The sequence below is a fragment of the Xenopus laevis genome, chromosome 8L (assembly GCF_017654675.1).
Source record: "Xenopus laevis strain J_2021 chromosome 8L, Xenopus_laevis_v10.1, whole genome shotgun sequence".
Classification (NCBI taxonomy): domain Eukaryota; kingdom Metazoa; phylum Chordata; class Amphibia; order Anura; family Pipidae; genus Xenopus; species Xenopus laevis.
In genome coordinates, this window is record NC_054385.1 from 119120119 (window position 1) to 119145504 (window position 25386).

At 37.3% G+C, this 25386-nt stretch overlaps 2 protein-coding genes across 2 annotated transcripts; both read right to left on the bottom strand.

The window, feature by feature from the left end:
• Positions 1-976: 976 nt before the first annotated feature.
• LOC108699071 (extracellular calcium-sensing receptor) lies at positions 977-7533 on the bottom strand. Its single transcript, XM_018230933.2, has 5 exons — positions 7276-7533; positions 5007-5849; positions 3297-3524; positions 2387-2510; positions 977-1893 (listed from the first exon to the last, which is right to left on the bottom strand). Exons 1-5 carry the CDS (start codon positions 7531-7533, stop codon positions 977-979), a joined length of 2370 nt encoding a protein of 789 aa, XP_018086422.2.
• A 6627-nt stretch (positions 7534-14160) lies between these two features.
• LOC108699072 (extracellular calcium-sensing receptor) lies at positions 14161-20873 on the bottom strand. Its single transcript, XM_018230934.2, has 5 exons — positions 20616-20873; positions 18744-19586; positions 17480-17707; positions 15569-15692; positions 14161-15077 (listed from the first exon to the last, which is right to left on the bottom strand). The coding sequence occupies exons 1-5, from the start codon at positions 20871-20873 to the stop codon at positions 14161-14163; spliced, it is 2370 nt and encodes a 789-aa protein (XP_018086423.2).
• Between the last annotated feature and the right edge of the window lie 4513 nt (positions 20874-25386).

Genomic DNA, 25386 nt, shown 5'->3' on the forward strand with positions numbered 1-25386 from the left:
ATTAGGAGTTTGCAGGAAGTCATGATTCATCTAGAAATTCTGATTTCCGAAAATCTCATATTGGTCTTAAGTTGTGGAGGTCTACTGGGCTGAATATTAAACAAGTTCAACCGAGTGATCGTTTTAGAAGTAGTGAGATGTCAACTTTAGTTTAATTAAATTTTACCCATTTATACTTTGGTTGAGCATTGTTCCATTACTTGAGTGATTGCATGAAATAATAACAGTTTAAACTTCATGTCAGACACTTATGTTAATGTCTATATTACAGACACAGTGTTGGACTGGGGGGTCCAGAGCCCACCTGAGCCGGCAGTCTCAAGGGCTCCACACCATCCCCCAGGCCCCCAGCTGCAAAGCCCCCTCTGCCACGACTCCCCCTCTGGCAACCCCATCCCAGCTGAATCCCCCCGCCAGCCCCACTGTGTGTATCTTTTCCTGCGCATCTGTCAAGAGGTTCAGGGAAGGAGGTCGGGCAGTGACGGTATCAGGGAGTGAGGTAAGGAGAGCAGCAGTGCAGGGACGAGTCTGGGCCAGTGGGGCCCAAAAGAGCTTGGGCCTACCGGGTTTTTTCCTGGTATCCCAACAGCCCAGTCCAACCCTGTACAGAAGTTAATCAAAAAATAATGCAAACAACTTATAATAACAATATAAATGTTCAAGGGCCACTTGGCCAAACTATGGGACACATGAAGGTCGTTGAAGTCCATTTGAATAACTCACTGGCATCCATCCATTACCTGGACCATTTTATTAATGAAAACAATATTGTTGTGCTCAAACACACACAATAAAACACATAACTATTGCATAGTGAGAAAGGTGAAGTTTTTCTTGTTCTTTCTTTTATTCATTCCTTCATTCTTCGTCTTTCTTTCTTTAAAAACAATTAAAAAAAAACACACACTAGCCTGAAAAAAATATCTCAAAGATTTTGATATTTAGGTGAGTTTAAAAACCCATAGTATTGTAAACATTATGTCCTTTGGTTCCTGGCGGTCCTTCCACTGATATACTGTTTGGTGTTCATTTCTGGGTGCAATAATATTATATAACATTTTGGGAAAAAAATACAAACAAGAAGTCCAGCACTTGAGGATAGTATAGCAAAGATTTCTACTGCCACCATCTGTTTCCCCTTGGTACTGAGGTAAGCGGGTATAAATGTCAGCCAAACACTGGCAAATACCAACATACTGAATGTAATGAACTTGGTCTCATTAAATGTGTCAGGGAGCTTCCTCGCCAAAAAGGCAACTAATAGACTAATAGCTGCTAACAAACCCATATACCCCAGCACACATGAAAATAACACCCTAGAGCCTTCATTGCACTCAATCACTATTTTCCCTATTTCTGCCGCCATATTGAATTCTGCAAATGGAGCTGCCCTGGTCAACCAAACAACGCATAGAATTAACTGAACCATTGTGCACACAGGGACAATATAAACAGGTATTCTCAGTCCCACCAATGTTTTCAACTTACTGTCTGGGTTTGTGGCACTAAATATCAGTATGACAGTGACAGTCTTTGCTAGGATGACTGAAATGCAAAATGAAAAAATAACAGCAAACAGGACCTGGCGTATCATGCACGTCTTCAGGTTGGGTCTACCAATGAATGGCAAGGAACACAGGAAGCCAAACATGAGGGAGATGAGAAGTAGGTAACTGAGCTCTCTGTTATTTGCTTTTACTATGGGAGTCTTCCGTTTAACTATGAACAGGCAGAAGACAGAAAACGTAAGCAGACAAAACAAGACTGAAATACAGGCAAGAGCGGAACCCAACGTCTCATCATAAGAAAGGAACTGAATTGTTTTTGGAAGGCATTTTTCTTTCATGACGTCAGGCCATTCGTCTTCTGGGCACTTTAGGCATTCACTGTCATCTGGAACAACAGGAAACATGGGAAAATTAAATCATTTAGTTCATAATAAAAACTGATACTTTCAAAAGTACGTAATCAATACCAACATAGACACAATTAATACAGTGTTGTCAATATCTACAGCTTAGATTCTATAGGGGCAATGTAGTCATCTCTTTTTATTTATTTTGATCGTATCAAGGGATATTTTTCCTGGCATCACAATATAACTTTTTGCCAATATATTCTGTAATTGGTCCTAATGTTTTTGCCATTACATAATTTTAATGTAGTACATTAGCTTTGGTGCAGTATCTCCTTAGAAGATGACATTTTTTATCATGTAAAGACAATGCCCATTCCAAAATGATATTATATAGCAACTAAAGATCAAAAAGGTCCTCTGACATCAACCTCTTGCTAATAATGCTCAGATTAAGGGTTGCACAGTGTTGCATAAGGGCACAATTAGCGTGTCCCACAAGGAATCATATAGAATGTTATTGTTACAAACCATTTGGGTTGAGAATCTCTCCTTCAGAACATGGGAGACAATCAAAGCAGCAGATCTTTTGGCCTTGAATGGTGGCTCTTCTGTGGCCATTTGGACAAGGGTGACTGCAGACTGAGACAGGGATCTGAAGAAAATTGAGTTAACAACAATACACATTTATTGAACAAACTTGATGTACACACACATATATATATGTTTATATGTACTGTATATATATAGATCATGAAAAAACGTGCATAGAGGAAGGGGCTAGGATATCAGTTAAAGAAGATCTGCCAATGACTGATTGTGGTACAACATTTTTTAGCATCTATGTGAATTTATTTTATGCATGTTAATTGTAAGGCACATGAACTGTTCCAATGCCAAACAGACTGTATGGGTCAGCTTTCACTGATTGCAGTTTGCCTTCAGAACTAGAGATCATTACCTTCAAATTTAGAGATCTGCAATGAAATGAATGTAATTGTCAGGAATTATTATTTTTACTGAAAAAAAACAATGTTGATTGGGTTTTAAATCAGAGATAAACATTTGCATTGAAACAATTATATTCTAGTTGCAAAGTTTTTGTGAAGTGACACTTCAGTTTTCAGGGTGAGAATGGGATTCCTTTTAAGTGAATGGAAACTTCTTGGGAAAGATCTTTTTGGACCATAAAGTCACATTTGAGTGTTTCTGGGGTGGGGTGGTGAAAGGTGTCTTCCATTTGTGTCATTGACAGGAGTCATGGAAGTTGCATGTGTTGAAATAAACTAATGAGAAACACTACGTTGGACATTAACCTAAAGCTTTTATTAGTGCTTCCTTGGGGGGCAAAATGAAGATTTGTCTTTATCAAATTCCACAATATGACATAAATTATGATTTTATTGTGCAATATATCATATTTTAAAATATGTAATGATACTTGGTTGTGTTCGGAATTCCATAAAATCTTGTTTTCCTGTATTTTGAGTTCTTGGCCTTTTGGAGCTCGTGCATCAAAGCTGCCAATATAGACATACTGATTGCTTCCATTAGGGAACATCTGCCAACTCAAGATGTCCAGATAGAGAGGAACATCCCCATTTGCATCAAAATATATTTCATCTCCTGCCGTGTTGCTGAACTTAATGTTTCTTATGTAATGAAGCAGCTAAAAGGTAAAATACCATCATTTACAAAATCTATTTTGGAAAAAACTAAAATAAATAAAAGGCATCTACAAGCCTCCATTGTTTTTTGTACATTTAAGATTAAGGGGGTTATTTATTAAAGGTCGAGTTGTTTTTTCCCCGGAAAATTCGAGTTTTTGAGGGTAGTTTTGAGTAAAAATTTGAATTTTTGGGTTAAAAAAAATCTCAAACTTTTAATTTTTTTGTAAGAAAAACTCAAATTTTTTGAGATTTATTATACCCAGAAGCTGCAAATAGCTTGAATACGAAAATAATCCATCTTAAACTTGTCAAGGTCATGTAGCAGTCAATGGCAGAGGTCCCTTGAATCATTTGAAGATGTTTGTAGCCTTCATAATGTTCGGGGTTTTTTCAGTGGTTTTCAGTGGTTTTCACTGGAAAACTCAATCAATTCTTGTATTCAAGTTTTTCACCCTGATTAAACTAATTTGAGTTTTTTTCATAAATTAGAAAACTAAATTAGAAAATTCGAGTTGTGGGTTTCATCGAGGTATAAAAACTTTACAAACCCGACTTTTGATAAATAACCCCCTAAGTTTAAATATCCTTTGGGTTGAATATTAAGAAGGATTTTGTAACCATATAAAGCAGGAGTGCTCATACTTTACTAATGTGAGGTCTACTTTTAATGATGATGTCCCATGATCTACATCCATAAAACATTGTTAGCATTTTGTTCCATGGAAAATATTACTAAAATATTTATTTATATGAGCATTTATATTGCTAACAACTATATCTTATGGAACCTTAACGTTATAAATATCTGAATGAAAAGCATGAAACAGGGTGATTTAGACAATCTTTATGCTGACAGTGTTTTGGGATCTACTGATCACCAGCTAAAGGTCTACTGGTAGACCCCGATCTACCTTTTGAGCACCCCTAATATAAAGCACAAGGTCATTGGATCACTGGCTGTGGAACTCCAAGGTGATCTGCTAACCTTGATGTTAGGTCATCTGTATATATATTGTAGGAGATTCCACCCTCTGTAAAAGATTACAATTTGTATAAAACCTGTTGTATTGCCCTAACAGTAACCTTAATTAACACAAGTAATCACTATTAATATCAATTAATATCTTCAATTTCCCTGGACTAACGCATGCAAACTCTTTAGTTAAAGTTCAGCTTTTTTGTTCTTCTGCACATGCCCAGCCATGCGAAGACAGAAGAAGATGGAAGAAGATCACTCTGTAGTGCTCAGTGGTATAACCCCTGGGCCTGTACAGATTTCTGCTGATAGGAGCACTGGCCTGGGGTTTCAGGTAAGTCACTACAATCACTTGGGGGTGTCTAACATTTGGCACCCCAAGTCCCTCCAGCCTATTCTTCTCCTTTTTTCTTATTCTTTTTAGACATGTACAAAGGTTAATTCTTGTTAAATGTAATCAGTAGCCTAATGGACTTGTGTCTGTTAGTGGCTAGATATACTGTACCTGCCAAGGTCGATGATTATAAATATCAGCACATGATCCATCCTTGAATGGTCCTTTCCCTGGAACACAGATCTTCATCTGGTGCAAAGCATGTGCTACTGTGAGGACTGCAGTATAGACTTTGTGGGTAACTCTAAAGTTGTATACATCAAACATATTGGGATCAATACTGTCCACTCTCTCCTTTCCTGTGCACCAAACAACATCTTCTCTAATCTGCGCCAGTGCTGAATTATTATAGGTATCATTTTCTGGCCAATTGCAGTTAAAAGCATTCTCCCAAAATGCTTTTGCCAAGCGATCATCCAAAGAAATGGAAGGATGAATGCTGTAAAGAAACTCCTTAAATCCTGGAATTTCCCCATGTTGAGTTGCTATCCCAAGACTTCCATTTAAGGGAGATAGAAATTCTTTTCTAGGGAAGTCAGATGATATGGACCAAGTGGTAGTGACCAGCCACACTTTGTTACTAATATTATGAAGTGATGCCTCCTCAATTAATGGGATGAAGCTTTCTATAGTGCAAAATGCAATGATCACTGTTGCTCTGGATTTCTGGATGACATCAAGAATATGAAAAATGGACTTCATGAAGTTGACTATAGGAAGTATCTCATTAAATGCAATACATCCACCATTATTCTCAATCTCTTGAGTTACCAGCTGAGCCCCTGATCTTCCCAGGTCAGTGTCTGAGGATATGATACCCACCCAGGTCCAGTTAAAGTGCTTTAACAATTGAGAAAGTGCAAAAACCTCATAATCAGCATTATGGCTCGTTCTGAGGAAGGAAGGGAACTGTATTTTATCACTCAGTAATGGGTGAACAGAACGATAGCTGACCTGCAGGATAGTGATAATAATTGATATTAGTGAGAAATATGTTTGTTCTTTATATTTTAGAGAAATATATTTCCAATAATAAAGTAAAGCCTTGATATTCAATATAACAGATGGTACCCCATCTATAGAAAACATTCATGTGCCTGAACAATGCTATAATATTTTAAATTAAAAAAGATAACATCATCTAGGACAGTGATCCCCATCCAGTGACTCACGAGCAACATGTTGCTCACCAACCTCTTGGATGTTGCTCCCAATGGCCTCAAAGCAGGTGCTTATTTTTGAATTCCAGGGTTTGGGGCAAGTTCTAATTGCATAAAAAACACGTGTACTGCCAAGTAGAGCCTCCTGTAGGCTATGAGTCCACAAAGGGACTACCAAATATACGTTTTACATTTGAATGTGGCCCATTGGTAAAAAAGTTTGGGGACCCCTGATCTAGAAGCACAAAATACATAACCTTACATACCTTACAGGTGTTCAGTTTTCAACTTTAAAGGAGAATGAAAGGTTAAAACTAAGTAAGCCTTATCAGAAAGGTATATCTAAATATACCAGTAAACCCCCAAAGTAATGCTGCTCTGAGACCCCTGTCAAAAGAAACACTGCATTTCTTTCCTTCTATTGTGTACTCATGGGCTTCTGTATCAGACTTCCTGCCTTCAGCTTAAATCTCATTGCCCTGGGCAAGAGCATGCTCAGTTTGCTCCTCTTCCCCACCCCCCTCCCTTCTCTACTGTAATCTGAGCCTAGAGCAGGGATAGACTCAGGCAGGAAGTGATGTCATACCACATTAATACTACAGCTCCTATTCTAAACAAACAGAGAGTTTCTAGAGCTTTTTACTCAGGTATGGTAAAACATTCTACAGAATAAATATAGCATTCTAGCTTGCACTATTGCAGCTAATCTATTAGCAATAAAATGCCTCCGTAGCTTTCCTTCTCCTTTAAATTGACACCTGACTACCTGGGACTTCTTTCTTTTGTACCTGGTTTCATTGCCCATTGCGGATTGTCCGAGGCAGAAGCAGACTTCATGTTTAATTTGGTGAGCTACTGACTTCTGACTGTTTCATTGTGGGTTAGGGCTCAGTGATCTCATTAACAAATTGGATGGCTGGATACAAGAACATGATCATGTTTTTCTCTGTGCGCACATTGTTAATGGTTCCACTGTCTGTTATATATACCAGTGACTGAAATACTGAAGGATTCTGGAACTTATCGGGCTCTACATATACCTGTATGTGCAATATTCAAGGAAGGAATAATCATCTCACAGTTTTAAATACAACCTTTTCATAACTAACTTAACTGCGGTTCTCTGCACAACAGTGAAAGGCAACACTGGGAGCATATCAATATAATGTCTGATTATGTATTGCACATACAGTCAGCTGGCAGACACAATGATAATGTACCTGTGGGTATCTGTACAATCCCAAGATCCTGGCTACGGGTAATGAGGCCTTAGAGGGCAAATCACCAATAATAGCCAAAGGCATGATATCTTTGTTGCAGTTAAAATTGAGCATCGTATTTTCCTTTCCTGACAAAATCCATTCAGCTCCCATTAATGATCGAAATTCATTGTAACTAGAATCATAGTGTTTGAAGCCCAGTGTTATATTGGGGAGAAGATCATCAGATGCATTAATCTCCATTATAGTGTACACCATCACAAGGACAAAGCGATAATATCTGAGATGGAATCTAATTTAAAAGGAAATTGTGTCAGAGCTGAAGATAACATTCAAGAAACTAATATTGTTGTTCACAAAATAGCTGAAGGCTTTATCCACAGTTATCATGCATGCTACCAGATAAAGAGAATAAAATCCATTTCTATACAGGGATAATTAGGAAATTGATCAGAGATAAACTTGGTTTTGCAATAAAATATGAACCAATTTTTAATGCACAGAAAAGGTGGAGAGATCAATATGGAGGAATGCAAAGTGAGTATGAATAGAGTTGATGCAAGAAATGGAAACAGAATGCATATCTGCAAAAAGAAAATATCAGAGAAGCTTCTAAGTAATTTATGTGGCACTGAATCAAACAGTGGTTACAGAAACATAAGTGAAAATAATAAGCCTCATTTACTACATTTGGTCACTTCAAATGGGCACAATGGGGAAAAATCTGTTATAGGTGCAAATCATGATTGGAACCATGGGTTCCGCTACATGAAGAGAGTTGATAGCTCCTGGGTTGCATCCATTTTAGCACAAACACACTTGCACGTGTTGCCTTAAATGACCCTTTTTAAGTTGCTTTAAAAGATTGCAGAATGAATGGGTAGATATGAACTAACACCGTGTGGGAATTTTGTTCTACTGAAGCTGGTTTTGAAATCGTTGGGTTCACACTATTTGGCATCTGTCCAAGGCAAATGAATGTCATAGTAGTTTCTTAGGAAAGAGAAATGAAGCACACCATTATTTTCATCTCTTGCCTTCACAGCATTTATTGCAGCATAAAAGTGGCCCAAGCTTTCAGGCACAAGCCCTTCCTCAGGTTCATCTGAAAGCTTTTGCCACGAAAGGTGGAAAAAGGTCCGGATGGGGACTGAAATGTCACGTTGGTTATACATATAACATAATAACACGCTTTGTTTTGTATGAAAACCCCAGTGTTGCTGGTCTTTATATATAAATATATAAATATATAGCGCCATTTCAAGGCTTTATTACCTCTGGGGGGTTGTGGGTGCTGGATGTTTGTTTGTTTTTTCTCCTGACGAAGATCCCTGTGGGGGATCGAAAAGTTGAGGCTTAATAATAAAACATTTTTGGTTTTTTCACTAAAACCCTGTGAGTGCCACAATCCTTGTTCACTGCTTATTTCCCATGCTGGCACCCAGGTATTAATTTTGTCTACAGAGTGCACCATTCCTTTGGTTATATATATATATATATATATATATATATATATATATATATATATATATATATATATATATATATATATATATATATATATATATATATATATATATATAAGTAATAGAGGATCCGCACTCTCATTTTCATTTCAAAGTGATAGCTTTTATCCTTGAGAAAGGTCCCCAGGAGGGACTGAAACGTCGAATTGTGATGTGAAAAATAAAAGCTATCACTTTGAAATGAAAATGAGAGTGCGGATCCTCTATTACTTATTCCTTAATATATATATATATGATTTGAATAAACAAATAAAAGAAATTCCAACTTTTCAATGACATCTTTTTGATCTTCCTCAGGGAAAAATTGTTTATCAAAATTATTTATATATATTACAAAATTTCAAGCCTGACCAGGTGCACCCAATTTTAAAAAAAATATAAATATATAAATAAATAAATAAATAAATATATATCTATATATATATATATATCTATATATAGAGTACAGAAAGGAGTCAGCACTCACGATACTAGGTTCAAACATGCCTGGGTGGAGTGTCCAAAATATTAGAATATCTATCCCACAATTAAGGTCCGCACTCTCTTAATCAAAAAATAAAAAAATGTTTTATTTACATGAAAGACCAACGTTCTGGCCGCTCCGAGGCCTTTCTCAAAGTGAGAAAGGCCTCGGAGAGGCCATAACTTCAGTCTTTCATGTATATATATATATTTCATGTATATATATACTGTATATTTATATGCTCACATAAAATATAATCTTCATCTTTTTGCACAAAGTCCCGCTGTTGCTGGTCTTCTTTGAAAATATATGAAAAATTTACTGTGCACCTGGGCACATAATGGAAGCAGAGTGCTACCCTTCAGTTTATATATATATATAAAATCTCAATTGTGCCCCTGCACTCTCAACAGTGTATCCAGTGTAGGTTTTGGTGCATGCTCCTGTAGGGGACCCCGTCACATCCCCACTTGATTTACAGAAATAGAAAAGTGAAGCAGCACACGATTCTTTGCAAAAAGTGTATATAACATATCAGAACAGAACTGCTGTACTGATGTTCAGATATGTAATATACACTTTTTGCAAATAATCGTGTGCTGCTTCACTTTTATATATATATATATATATATATATAAATATCCAATGGATAACATTTTTTCTGATGCTCCAAATCAAGTACAGAATGACAAGAGTAAATCTTACCTTCCACATTGAGGAATCTGGGGTCTTTCCCTAAAGTTAATCCCAGGATGATCTGCCTCCACATGGACTGGAATGAGGCCCCCTAATGTGATATCTCCAGCCAGAGAATAACCAATCACATCTTCAGTAAACATTCTGCACCCTTCTAATAAAGCTTCACCCACGCCAACCTTATATCTCATTAGTAGAAAGATGAGATGCCAAGCAAAGATGGAAAAGAAATACATATTCTATACGTTTGCAGGGGATTTATTTAGAAACCTGTGAATGGTGAGAAAAAACAAATTGCAAGCTGCTGGCCAGTAGTGCAGAGATCACAAAGGAACTTACATATATCTTAATGAGTATATGGTCAATCAGACAAGGATGAGTGAAAAAAATCAGATACGTGAAGACCTGCTGTTTCAACACACACCCTCCATCATGTGATAAGCATTTAATTTGTAGAAATTAGAAACAGACCAGGAACCAGCAGTAGTTAGTCTCCAATCACCCTTTATTGGTGTATTCTCACTCACGACATGTTTCGGGAGCTAGTCCCTTTTTAAAGGATGACTGCAGACTTAGTACTGCTGGTTCCTGGTCTGTTTCTAATTTCTACAAATTGAGTATATGGTCACCAATTTAAATACATCCCAGTTAATTTACCGGTATTTCAGCATTTGGACACTTTGGCACCTGTGTGCTGCCACTGTCCCAAGTTATAACTGTCTCACAAGTCTTTGCTTTAGTGGATTATTATAGCAGGTAACACAGGGCCATTCTGGGTTACGTGGCGCGACCCCACCAAGCTATTGAAATACCTGGGGCTAGTTCTTTGGAAATTACCACTTCTGCCATTCCCCTTAGACGTCTAGTTTTTGTAGGGCTTGATAAAGTTATATTCAAAACAAATGTAAAAATCAGATTACCTTCTTATGAAAGGTGGTATCTTACACTGCAATAAAGACCGGCTCTTCAGATTAGTTGCTCTACAATCAGTGATTGATAGAAAAGCTCCAATAAAGTGATCAATAGTATTGAAGATTAATAGATCATGATGTGACCAGTTTTGTAAATGTTCTTATCCCTATGATGATTATGATTCTTATCTGTGCCCAAGGTTATATATTCAACCAAGTTCATTTGACTATGGAATTGAGAGGTAAGGTATAATTATTTCATACAAATGATCATGCCATACACAGGTATTACTCAAATCATTATACTTATAATTTTCTTAAATGCTCACTCATGATTAAAATAATTTCACTGAGGAATAATTACAATCCTTCTGTTGCCCACTGGGCTTAGATGTGGAGTCCATTGTTATAACCACACACAGAACCAAATCCGATATTTTCAACTGCTCCTCATCTGCCTTAGTCTTAACTTCTCAGTAATTATTGAGTGATATATTTATATTTAATAAGCCCAGGATTTTTAATTTTCCAATTTTCCAATTTTAATTTTTTTTTCCAATTACATTATGCAATACTCTAGTCTAAACTCTGAGATAGAATAGACTAGTTGAGAGGGTAATGTATGGTAAGGAAGAAGAAAGAATTAAGATGGTTAGGATCACAAAACAAAAGTAGATGTGGGTGGTGTGACCAGGCAATGACTCTGAGACAAACAAAGGAGTTGGCCTGGAATTTATCATGAGATATAATGAAGTGCAGAGTAACAAGAATGACTTTTTCAAGTTATTCTTTGCTAAATGACAATAAATTCAGCAGTGGAGGGGTCTGTCTCATTCATGTGCTCTCCTATACACACAGCTGGATGTTTGTAGATCAAAAGTAGCATATGTTGACTAAAAATAAAGGATAAGAGAGTAAAGTGGGCAAGATGCAAGGTGATTTTTTACTTAAATACAGCTTCCCCTTTCGTTCCCCTTCACCTGCTGTTATTATGTTATTGGAAAATTTTCAGTTGTGCACACTTTAGGGGGCAGATTTATCAAGGATCGAATTTCGAAGTACAAAAAACTTTGAAATTCGACCATCAAATTAAAAAACATCAAAATTCGACCATCGAATTAAAAAACATCGAATTCGAATATCGAATTCAAAGTTTTTTCAACAAATTTGGCAATCCCGCGGTCAAATAAAAATCGTTTGATTCAAACGATTAAATTGTACGAATCGAGCGATTCAAATGATTTCTAGCGATCGATCTATGGAATTCTATTCAACCAAAAAAAACGTAGAAAAGTGCTCTGGAAGGTCCCCATAGGCTAACATTGCACTCCGGTAGTTTTAATTTGGCGAAATATGAAGTCAAAGCTTTTTTTAAAGAGACGGTACTTCGATTATCGAATGGTCGAATAGTCGAACGATTTTTACTTTGATTCATTCAAATCGAAGTCAAATGGTCGAATATAGCCTATTTGATGGTCGAAGTACCCAAAAATGTACTTTGAAATTCGAACTTTTTGAAATTAGAACCATCACTTGAGCTTAGTAAATCTGCCCCTAAATGTGCAAGTGGGTGTGGCTAAAAAAGTTGCATTGCATGCTATTATTTGACTTTTTGAGTCACTTAAACCATTAAATCCCAAGACTTGAAGGGGACTAAAGCCAAAAAAAATTCCCTAGCTACTGATTACTCAAACACCCAATCAGTTAGCGACATGTAAATAAGCACCATGTATATTCATCCTAATAGCAGGTTGTGTAAAAATAGCAATAAGAAATACTAGTGTTTGTTGACGCATAACTGTCATGTAGAAACTTATGGAGTTTGTAGACCTCTGGGTCCAATAATGAAGCCGAATCAATTGAATGGATATTGTTGATATATTTAATTTGCAATAAAGATTAGATTTATATTTACTTTATAGGTTGGACACATGATCTAAGTCTAATGGACTGTTCACTGAGTGCTTTGGGCAATCAGTATTATGTTGGTATCAGTTTTTCTTATCTATTAGTGACAAGAGGAAACTCCTACACCTTCAGTAGCTCAAGTGAATAAATTGCTCTTCTTGATGGTCTGGAGATGAGAAAGCACAATCTTTGTAACAATAAATGTCAGCTCTATAGTAATAATCATCAGATGGTAGTACGCCAAAGAAAGTAATGAGGTAACTAATAATCATACTGTTGGGATGCAGCATCAGATTCGCAGCCCTTGCACCACTTTGCCGGGCAGAAATGTGCTACGAATACGCTAATTTAGTAAAATGAGAAGTTTCGTCCTGGGTGTCGAAAAATGGCGACTTTTCGCTAGTTTTACTTCGGCTGTGCAAGCATTTCATAGCGAAGATGCGCTAGCATTCATTTGTGCCTACTGGAAATTCGCTAGTGATCTTTCGCTTAGGTCAAGTTGCATAGGGTGGGAAATTTAAAGTTGTATGGAGGTCTTTATTATAAATGTTGGTGCAAATGCTTGAAGTTACCACAAATGTCCAGGGAACCTTAATAAAGACAAGAGAGTTCATATAATGCCCTACACATGAGCCCACTGGAACATTAATGTTCCATATGTTATAAAATGTGTAAAGAAAACTGGTTACCCAAAAAAAGTTTAAGTTAGGACTAATCCGGCTTAAAAAAAGGAAAAGTCGCCATTTATAGCACTTTGTCTGGTCTGAGGAGTCAACTCTGGCGAAAGAGGTAACATTCAGTAAAATCCGCACTTTAGTGAATTTGCGGAGTAACGATCGTATGCCAGAGCGAAAAGTCACCTGGAGATAGAGCGAATTTGGTAGCGAATTGGCGACTGCGTCTGTAAGTGAATTGGCGATGTCCCTGTGCATGGCAACGCTGGCGAAAAGCCGATAGCGTTAGCCACTTCGCCCATTAGTGAATATGATCCATAGGATCCAGCCTAGGGTGATTTTAGGAATAAATTATAGGCATTGTTATTTAGTTTAAAGGTGTAGAAAATGAGCAGAAAAATAGATATTTAAAATACAAGATAATATTTAAAATACAAGATAATTAAATTTTCCCCCTTTTTTTCTTTTTAATATATCCAATAAAAGACACAGACAAAATTTTTTTAAAGAAGTTTGATATCTATAGAAGGTTACATGACCATAGTGTAATCCATAAACATTGGAAGTCGTTTCTTCTTCGGGAGGGACACAGGATAAGAGTTTGTTGCAAATGTGCTTTGGAACATGACAGCATTTTAAACCAAAACCAGAAGTAAAAATTTCAGTCCCATGGATCCCCCAGTTCCATACTTATGATATAATAATAATCATGTCCCTCGGTTCCTGGTGTTCCTTCCAGTAATATACTGTTTGGTGTTCATTTCTGGGTGCAATAATATTATATAACATTTTGGAATAAAAATACAAACAAGAAGTCCAGCACTTGAGGATAGTATAGCAAAGATTTCTACTGCCACCATCTGTTTCCCCTTGGTACTGAGGTAAGCGGGTATAAATGTCAGCCAAACACTGGCAAATACCAACATACTGAATGTAATGAACTTGGTCTCATTAAATGTGTCAGGGAGCTTCCTCGCCAAAAAGGCAACTAATAGACTAATAGCTGCCAACAAACCCATATACCCCAGCACACATGAAAATAACACCCTAGAGCCTTCATTGCACTCAATCACTATTTTCCCTATTTCTGCCGCCATATTGAATTCTGCAAATGGAGCTGCCCTGGTCAACCAAACAATGCATAGAATTAACTGAACCATTGTGCACACAGGGACAATATAAACAGGTATTCTCAGTCCCACCAATGTTTTCAACTTACTGTCTGGGTTTGTGGCACTAAATATCAGTATGACAGTGACAGTCTTTGCTAGGATGACTGAAATGCAAAATGAAAAAATAACAGCAAACAGGACCTGGCGTATCATGCACGTCTTCAGGTTGGGTCTACCAATGAATGGCAAGGAACACAGGAAGCCAAACATGAGGGAGATGAGAAGTAGGTAACTGAGCTCTCTGTTATTTGCTTTTACTATGGGAGTCTTCCGTTTAACTATGAACAGGCAGAAGACAGAAAACGTAAGCAGACAAAACAAGACTGAAATACAGGCAAGAGAAAAACCCAACGTCTCATCATAAGAAAGGAACTGAATTGGTTTTGGAAGGCATTTTTCTTTCATGACGTCAGGCCATTCATCTTCTGGGCACTTTACACATTCACTGTCATCTGGAACAACAGGAAACACACGGCAAATGAAATAATTTAGTTAATATGAAAAACTGATAATCAATGCCAACAGAGACACAATGAATACAGTGTTTTCAATATCTACAACTTACATTCTATAGGGGCAATGTAGTCATTTTTTTAAATGTATTTTGATCATATCAAGGGATATTTTTTCTGGCGTCACAGATTAACATTTTGTTATATTCTTTCATTGGTCCTACTGTTTTTAACATTATTAACATTAGATAATTGTAATGTAGTGTATTAGCTTTAGTGCAGTATCTCCATAGAAGAGGACATGTTTTATTATATAAACAGAATGCCTATTCCCAGATAATATTAAATAGCAACTAAAGAACACAAAGGTTCTCTGACATCGACCTCTTGCTAACGATGCTCAGCTTAAGGGTTGCACAGTGTTGCATAATGGCACAATTAGCCTGACGTACAAGGAATCATATAGAATGTTATTGTTTAATGTTACAAACCATTTGGGTTGAGAATCTCTCCTTCAGAACATGGCAGACAATCAAAGCAGCAGATCTTTTGGCCTTGAATGGTGGCTCTTCTGTGGCCTCTTGGACAAGGGTGACTGCAGACTGAGACAGGGATCTGAAGAATATTGCGTTGAAAACAATTGACATTTATTGAACAAACTTTCTGTATATATATAAATGTATGTATAAGATCATGTAAAATGTGCATAGAGGAAGGGGCTAGGATATAAATTAAAGAAGATCTGCCAATGATTGATTGTGGTACAACATTTTTTAGCATCTATGTGAATTTATTTTGTACATGTTAATTGTAAGGCACATGAGCCATTCCAATGCCAGACAGGCTGTATGGGTCAACTTTCACTGACACCAGTCTGCTTTTAGAACTAGAGATCATTAGTTTCAAATTTAGAGATCTGCAATGAAATGACAACTGTAAATGTCAGGAATTAATATTTTTATATAATATATAATATTTATAAAATATTTAAAATTAGAGCTAGACATTGGCATTGGAATTCTTTTTAAACTGAAGTGTTACACTACAAAAACTTTGCAACTTCAATATAATAGTTTATTTGAGTTAATTAAAGGAATAATGTCATGGGAAAATGTTTTTTTTCAAACACATCAGTTAATAGTGCTGCTCCAGCAAAATTCTGCACTGAAATCCATTTATCAAAAGAGCAAACAGATTTTTTTATATTTAATTTTGAAATCTGACATGGGGCTAGACATTTTTTCAGTTTTGTAGCTGCCCCCAGTCATGTGACTTGTGCTCTGATAAACTTCAGTCACTCTTTACTGCTGTACTGCAAGTTGGAGTGAAATCACCCCCTCCCTTTCCTGCCCAGCAGCCAAACAACAGAACAATGGGAAGGTAACCAGATAGCAGCTCCCTAACACAAGATAACAGCTGCCTGGTAGCTCAATAGTAAAATCCAGGTCCCACTGCTACACATTCAGTTCAGAAACAATAGCCTGCCAGAAAGCAGTTCTATCCTAAAGTGCCGGCTCTTTCTGAAAGCACATGTCCAGGTAAAATGACCTGAGATCCACCTACACACCAATGTTATTGTTATTTGCAGTGTAAACAGTGTCATTTAGAAATAAAAACTACATCATAAAAATCATGACAGAATCCCTTTAATTTATAAGTAAATATTTGAATATGGTACTAATGGCATATTTTTAGCTGGTGGAGAAATTCCCAGGGCCCACATCATTGGCATAGTTCCAGTTAAGTTGGGTGGAAGTCCATCAAGTTGAACCCCTCCAACTGAGCCATAATGCCCATATATACTGTATGTTATATCTACCAAAGTGCATAATTTAGCATTTATCAACACTGAACCTCATTTGCCAGTTTACTGCCCAGTTTTCCATTTGAGTCAAAAAGCTCTGCAAAGTGGCAGCAGCCATCATGAGTGTAGGTTTCTGCTCACCCCCTCATAGACGGCACTTAATAAAACCATGCTGACCCAAACTCATAATATTGTGATTTGCAATATATTCAAGTATTTTATCCATTATTAACCATTCAAAAAGCTTTCTTACCATTAACGTCAAATTAGCAGGCCTATAGTTTTCAGGGTGAAAATGGGATTCCATTTTAAATGAATGGAAACTTATCGTGAAAGACCTTTTTGGCCCATAAATTCACATTTGAGTGTTTCTGGGGTGGTGAAAGGTGTCTTCCATTTGTGTCAATGACAGGAGTCATGGATGTTGCATGTGTTGACATAAACCAAGGAGAAACACTATGTGGGCCATTAGCCTAAAGCTGTTATTAGTGCTTTTTTGGGGGCAAAATGTAGATTTGTCTTAAATCAAATTACACTATATGACATAAATTATGGTTTTATCGTGCAATATATCATCTTTTAAAATATTTAATAATACTTGGTTGTGCCCGGAATTCCATAAAATCTTGTTTTCATGTATCTTGAGCTCTTGGCCTTTTGGAGCACGTGCATCAAAGCTGCCAATGTAGACATACTGATTGCTTCCATTAGGGAACATCTGCCAATTCAAGATGTCCAGATAGAGAGGAACGTCCCCATTTACATCAAAATATATTTCATCTCCTGCCTTGTTGCTGAACTTAATGTTTTTTATGTAATGAAGAAGCTAAAAGAGAAATTACCATCATTTACAAAATATATTTTGGAAAAACTAAAATAAATAAAAGGCATCAACGAGCCTCCATTGTTGTTTGTTCGTTTAAGATTAAGGGGGTTATCTATTAAAGGTTGTGTTGTTTATTTCCTGAAACATTTGAGTTTTTGAGGGTAGTTTTCCAGGGCTGTCCACGGTCCTAGCACCCACCACCCGCACACCCCTGCGAGAGCACACGCCCGAGCACTGGGGAGCTGTGCATCCCCAGTGCTCCTCAGTAAGCGGCCGGTGGCATGCCACCCATAATAATTTGACGCCCTAGGCCCGGGCCTTTGTGGCCTCGCCACAAATCCAGGCCTGTAGTTTTCAGTAAAAACACGAATGTTTCAAGATTTATTTTATACACAGAATCTGGAAATAGCTCAAATTCCAAAGTATTACAGCTAAAACCTGTCAAGGTCATCTAGAAGTCAATAGCAGAGGTGCCTTGAACCATTTGAAGATATTTGAAGATGTTTGAAGCCTTTATGATGTTCGGGTTTCTTTCTGTGGTTTTCACTTGAAAACTCAATCAATTCGAGTATTTGAGTTTTTCACCCCAATTACACTGATTCAATTTTCTTCAAGGTATAAAAACTTCACAAACTTGACCTTTGAAAAATAAACCCCTTAAGAAGTTCCTTAAGGGTTTTATGACCATTGGTGGTCAGTGGATCACTGGCTTTGGAACTCCAAGGTGATCTGCTAACCTTGATGTTTAGGTAACCTGTATATATTTTAATAGATTCCACCCTCTGTAAAAGATTAAAACCAGTATAAAACCTGTTGTATTGCACTAACAGTAACCTTAATCAACACAAGTAATCACTATTAATATTATATCTTACAGTCAAGACCTGAAGCTGTAAATGTTACAAAGGCTCTATAAGTGGCATTTTGACTACATTTATTAAGCTTGTTTCCTATTCTTTTTAGAAATGTACAAAGGTTAAGTATTGTTAAATGTAATCAGTAGCCTTATGTCTGTTAGTGGCTAGAAATACTGTACCTGCCAAGGTCGATGATTATAAATATCAGCACATGATCCATCCTTGAATGGTCCTTTCCCTGGAACACAGTTCTTCATCTGGTGCAAAGCATGTGCTACTGTGAGGACTGCAGTATAGACTTTGTGTGTAACTCTGAAGTTGTATACATCAAATATATTGGGATCAATACTGTCCACTCTCTCCTTTCCTGTGCACCAAACAATATCTTCTCTAAGCAGTGTCGAAGATGAATTATTGTCATTTTCATTTTCTGCCCACTTGCAGCGAAACGCATTTTCCCAAAATGTCTTTGCCAAAAGATCATCCAAAGAAATGGAAGGATGAATACTATAAAGAAATTCCTTAAATCCTGGAATTTCCCCATGTTGAGTTGCTATCCCAAGACTTCCATTTAAGGTAGTTAAAAATTCTTTTCTAGTAAAGTCAGATGATATGGACCAACTGGTAGTGACCAGCCACACTTTGTTACTAATATTATGAAGTGATGCCTCCTCAATTAATGGGATGAAGCTTTCTATAGTGCAATACGCAATGATCACTGTTGCCCTGGATTTCTGGATGACATCAAGAATATGAAAAATGGATTCCATAAAGTTGACTATAGGAAGTATCTCATGAAATGCAATGCATCCACCATTATTCTCAATCTCTCGAGTTACCAGTTGAGCCCCTGATCTTCCCAAGTCATTGTCTGAGTATATGATACCCACCCAGGTCCAGTTAAAGTACTTCAACAACTGAGCAAGTGCAAAAACCTCATAATCAGCATTATGGCTCGTTCTGAGGAAGGAAGGGAACTGTATTTTATCACTCAGTAATGGGTGAACAGAGCGATAGCTGACCTGCAGGATAGTGAAAATACTTGATATTAGTGAAAAAGATGCTTGTTCTTTATATTTTAGAGAAATATCTTTCCAATAATAAAATAAAGCCTTGATATTCAAAATACCAGATGGAACATCATCTTAAGAAAACATTCATGTGTGTGAATAATGCTGTAATATTTTAAATTAAAAACGTGTCCCTCTAAAAGATAACATCATCTAGAACAGTCATCCCCATCCAGTGGCTCGCAAGCAACATGTTGTTTACGAACCATTTCTATGTTGCTCCCAGTGGCCTCAAAGCAGCTGCTTATTTTTTAAATCCAGGCTTTGGGGCAAGTTCTAATTGCATAAAAACCATGTGTACTGCCAAGTAGAGCCTCCTGTAGGCTGTGAGTCTACCAAATAGCCAATCACTGCCCTTATTTAACATCCCTTTTTTCAAGCTTGTGTTGCTCCTCAACTCTTTTTACATTTGAATGTGGCCCATGGGTAAAAAAAGTTTGGGGACCCCTGATCTAGAAGCACAAAATACATAACCTTACATACCTTACAGATGTTCAATTTTCAACTTTAACTTTACACCTGACTACCTGGGACTTCTTTCCTTTGTTCCTGGTTCCGTTGCCCATTGTGGATGGTCTGAGACAGGTGCACCTGCACCCCATGTTTAATTTCGTGAGCTACTTATGACTGTTTCATTGTGGGTTAGGGCTCAGTGATCTCATTAACAAATTGGATGGCTGGATACAAGAACATGATCATGTTTTTCTCTGTGCACACATTGTTAATGGTTCCACTGTCTGTTATATATACCAGTGACTGAAATACTGAAGGATTCTGGAACTTATAGGGCTCTACATATACCTGTATGTGCAATATTCAAGGAAGGAATAATCATCTCATCATTTTAAATACAACCTTTTCATAACTAACTTAACTGCGGTTCTCTGCGCAACAGTGAAAGGCAACATTGGGAGCATATCAATATAATGTCTGATTATGTATTGCACATACAGTCAGCTGGCAGACACAATGATAATGTACCTGAGGGTATCTGTACAATCCCAAGATCCTGGCTAAAGGTATTGAGGCCTTAGAGATCAAATCACCAATAATAGCCAAAGGCATGATATCTTTGTTGCAGTTAAAATTGAGCACCGTATTTTCCTTTCCTGACAAAATCCATTCAGCTCCCATTAATGATCGCACCTCATTGTAACAAGAATCATAGTGTCTGAAGCCCAGTGTTATATTGGGCAGAAGATCATCAGATGCATTAATCTCCATTATAGTGTACACCATCGCAAGGACAAAGCGATAATATCTGAGATGGAATCTAATCAGAAGGAAATTTTGTCAGAGCTGAAGATAACATTTAAGAAACTAATATTGTTGTTCACAAAATAGCTAAGGCTTTACCCATAGTTATCCTGTATGCTAACAGATATTGAGAACAAAATACATTTCTATACAGGGATAACTAAGAAAATGATCAGAGATGAGCTTGGTTTTGCAATAAAACAAGAACCAATTTGTACAGAAAAAGTAAAGAGATCAATATGGAGGAATGCAAAGTGAGTATGAATAGAGTTGATGGAAGATGTGGAAACAGAATGAAAATCAGGTAAAAGAAAATATCAGTGAAGCTTTAACGTATGTGGAACAGTGGTTCTCATTTACTACCGCAAGTGGCATTTGATTGCTTCAAATGTACAGAATAGGGAAATTATGTTATTAGTGATGAGCTATAGTGATGGGCGAATTTATTCGGCAGGCGCGAATTTCCGGCGAATCTGCACGATTCGCCGCCGGCGAATAGATTCGCGAAATGCGAATCAAAAACAAGAACGGCCGGCGCCGTTTCACGAATTTCGCAGGAAATTCGCAAATTTTTCACAAAGCAAACGGCGCAAATTCGCCCATCACTAATGAGTGAGTTTATTCGTCTGCATTTCGCCATGTGCATTTTTGTCACAAAACTGCAGAAGAATTTGCAGAGAAAAAACACAGATTGACTTTAATGGATTTGAACAAATATGTCGCCATTAGAAAAAACGCCCATGCATTTGGAGCGAGAATAATTGAATGTAAAAAATAGCCCGGTTGTAAAAAAAATGTTGATGCCCGTTGATTTCAATGCGTTTTGTGAGTTTTTCATAGTTTCGCTACTTTTTTCAGTTTTGCTCATGACTATTTGTTACCGATGCAACCCATGGTTTGAACTACTGACACATGAAGAGAGTTGATAGCTCCTGGGTTACACCCATTTCAGCGCAAACACACTTGCACGTGTTGCCTTAAATGAGAACCAAACCCTTAATAAAAAAGAACCCTACCCTACATAGACCCCTCTCCCTGCCCCCCCACAGCCTAGATGTGACCCATGGTAAATACCCCTAACTCTTTACTGGTGTCAGGTCCGGACTGAGGATCAAATTAGGCCTTGCCATTTCAGGTACACAGAGGCCCAAACAGCCCACTTAATACTGACTTTCTATGGCACCTTATAGCAGCCCCTCTGGCATTTGCCAGAACCCACAGATTGCCAGTCCGGGCCTGCCTGGTGTAGATTCTGTCCAGCGGAGTAGGGAAGGGGGGTAGGTTTTTTTTATTAAGGGTTTGGTTCTCCTTTAAATGACCCTTTTATGTTGCTTCAAAAGCTTGCAGAATAAATCGGTAGATATGAACTAACACTGTGTGGCAGATTTACATATGGTCGAATATAGAGGGTTAATTAACCCTCGATATTCAACTGCCGAAGGTAAATCCTTCGACTTCAAATATCGAAGTCGAAGGATTTACCGCGATTTGTTTGATCAATTAAATCCTTCGAATTGAACGATTTGAAGGATTTTAATCAGTTGATCAAACGATTTTCTACGACCAAAAAAACCTTAGAAAGCCTTCCCCATACATTGAGGTTCGGTAGGTTTTAGGTGGCGAAGTAGGAGGTCGAAGTTTTTTTAAAGAGACAGTACTTCAACTATCGAATTGTCGAATATTCGAACGTTTCTTAGTTCGAATCATTCGATTCGAAGTCGATGTCGTAGTTGAAGGTCGAAGTAGCCAATTCCATGGTCGAAGTAGCCAAAATAATCAATTGACATTTGAAGTATTTTTTATTCTATTTCTTCACTCGAGCAAAGTAAATGTGCCCCTGTGTGTGTTTTGAAATCTTTGGGTTTGCACTATTTAGCATCTGTACATGGCAAAGTAATGTGATAATAGCTCCTTTACATAGAAAATGCATATATGTATGTATATATATATATATATATATATATATATATATATATATATATATATGTGTTTGTGTGTGTGTGTGTCAACAAAGAAGAACTGCACTCAAAAGGCTCAGTTAAAATAACTAACAGATTTTAATAAACAAACAAAAGAAATTCCAACTATTGATGCAAAGCACTTGACGCCCACAGACTTCAGAGCATTTTTGAGAATTTTTGCCGTTTTATGACTTTTTGGCGAATTGAGATGGGTCATATTCCCCCATCACTAATTCCAAAACTTCATCTTCCACAGTAAAAAAAAAGTTATTTTTTTTCCCTGAGGAAGACCACAAAAATGCGATTGAAATGTTGATATTTCTTTTGTTTGTTTATTAAAATCCGTTACTTTGACTGAGCTTATTGAGTGCGGTACTTTTTTGTTGCTTTGTACACTTTTTTACTTGCAGCCAGGCATGCTATGTTTTTGTTTGGTGAGTGCTCCTCCATATATATATACTGTATATATATAAATATACCCAATAAATAAACTGTATTGTGATGCTCCACTAAATGTGTTCAAGTACAAAATGTCAAGAGTAAATCTTACCTTCCACATTGAGGAATCTGGGGTCTTTCCCTAAAGTTAATCCCAGGATGATCTGCCTCCACATGGACTGGAATGAGGCCCCCTAATGTGATATCTCCAGCCAGAGAATAACCAATCACATCTTCAGTAAACAGCCTGCACCCTTCTAATATAGCTTCACCCACGCCAACCTTATATCTCATTAGTAGCAAGATGAGATGCCAAGCAAAGATGGAAAAGAAATACATATTCTATACGTTTGCAGGGGATTTATTAGAAACCTGTGAATGGTGAGAAAAAGCAAAATGCAAACTGCTAGTGCCGAGGTCACAAAGGAACTTACATATATCTGACTTGAGTATATGGTCACCAATTTAAATACATCCCACTTCATTTACCGGTATTTCAGCATTTGGACAATTTGGCACCTGCATGCTGCCACTGTCCCAAGTTATAATTGTCTGACAAGTCTTTGCTATAATCAGTGGATTGTTATAGCAGGTAACACAGGGCCATTCTGGGTGACGTGGCACTACCCCACCAAGATACTGAAATACCTGGAGCTAGTTCTTCAGAAATCACCCACTTCTGCCATTCCCCTTAGACGTCTAGTTTTTGTTGGGCTTGATAAAGTTATATTCGAAATGAATGTAAAAATCAGATGAAGATATTATGAAAGGTGGCAACTTACACTTCAATAAAGACCGTCTCTTCAGATTAGTTGCTCCACAATCAGTGATTGATAGAAAAGCTCAAATAAAGTGATCAATAGTATTGAAGAAGGAAACTCTTTTAGGCTAATAGATCAAGATGTGACCAGTTTTGTAAATGTTCTTATCCCAATCATGATTATGAGTCTCATCTGTGCCCAAGGTTATATATTCAACCAAGTTGATTTGACTATGGAAGTGAGAGGTAAGGTATAATTATTTCATATAAATGATCATGCCATACACAGGTATTACTCAAATCATTATACTTATATCATTTTTTCTTAAATGCTGAAATCATTGCACTGAGGAATAATTACGATCCTTCTGTCTCCCGCTGGGCTTTTATGTGGAGTCCATTGTTATAACTACAAACAGAATCAAATCAGATATTTTCAACTGCTCCTCATCTGCCTTATTATTTAAGTCTCAATAATTATTGAGTGAAAGCTATATTTAATATGTCCAGGATTTTTAATCTTCCAGGAATTTTACTTTATATAGATTAAAATAAGTGAAAAACCAGTTGTTAGAGAATGTTATTACATCGTCTAAACCAGTCTAAACTCTGAGATAGAATATATTATCTGAGAGGGTAATGTATGGTAAGGAAGAAGAAAGAGTTGTAGACCTTGAGTTTAGCTTTGAAGACAGTGAAAGAAGATTCTCTTCTCTTCTGTGATGTTTAGGAATTGCAGAGTAAGTAACAGCAAGCAGGGCCGGATTTACATAGGTCCACTGCTGTTCGTCACCCCTGTCCCCTCCCCTTTATTTGTGCAAATTTTCATAATCAGGACTGGAGCAATGGGGATTGGGGCACGGGAAATTTAAAAAATGATTGTATCTCCTATTTTCAAACCGATGTGGCTGTGGTTGTGCAGCATGCCAAGCCCTGAAATCCTGCCGACCTAGGCCCGGCCTTGGTTGCCTTTCCACAATTTACCTTTGCCTTTGTCAACCTAAATGCCTTTAGTAGGGTGAGGAACAGGTGCACTGGAAGATCTTATCAAGATACAGGACATGTGGAAACAGCACTTATTCAATCACACTTTTAAACCCCAAGAAGAAGCTAGCCTTCCAAGAAATCGACCTCTGACATCACTGGAGGTACATCAGGATTACTATGTAGTGGACGAAGGGGTTGTGAAGAGAAGTTCACATGCAGCCAGATCACAATTAAGGTGTACCTGGAACTAATTTAACTTACATTTTAATTATTTGTCCATGTGAAATGTCATAGAATTTAGACATCACTTTCAGGTGAGGCCACTGGTAAGTGACTGGCAGGTGACTGG

Bases quoted from the DNA above. Each gene is read 5' to 3' on its own strand.
- LOC108699072 (XM_018230934.2), bottom strand. From the start codon at position 20,873: ATGGTGTACACTATAATGGAGATTAATGCATCTGATGATCTTCTGCCC. The intron at 17,708-18,743 runs GTACAGTATTTC...TTTCTCTTTTAG, and splicing joins ATAATCATCGACCTTGGCAG to CTTCTTCATTACATAAAAAA. The intron at 15,693-17,479 runs GTATTATTAAAT...AATATTCTTCAG, and splicing joins GGAATTCCGGGCACAACCAA to ATCCCTGTCTCAGTCTGCAG.
- LOC108699071 (XM_018230933.2), bottom strand. From the start codon at position 7,533: ATGGTGTACACTATAATGGAGATTAATGCATCTGATGATCTTCTCCCC. The intron at 3,525-5,006 runs GTACAGTATATC...TTTACCTTTTAG, and splicing joins ATAATCATCGACCTTGGCAG to CTGCTTCATTACATAAGAAA. The intron at 2,511-3,296 runs GTATCATTACAT...AATTTTCTTCAG, and splicing joins GGAATTCCGAACACAACCAA to ATCCCTGTCTCAGTCTGCAG.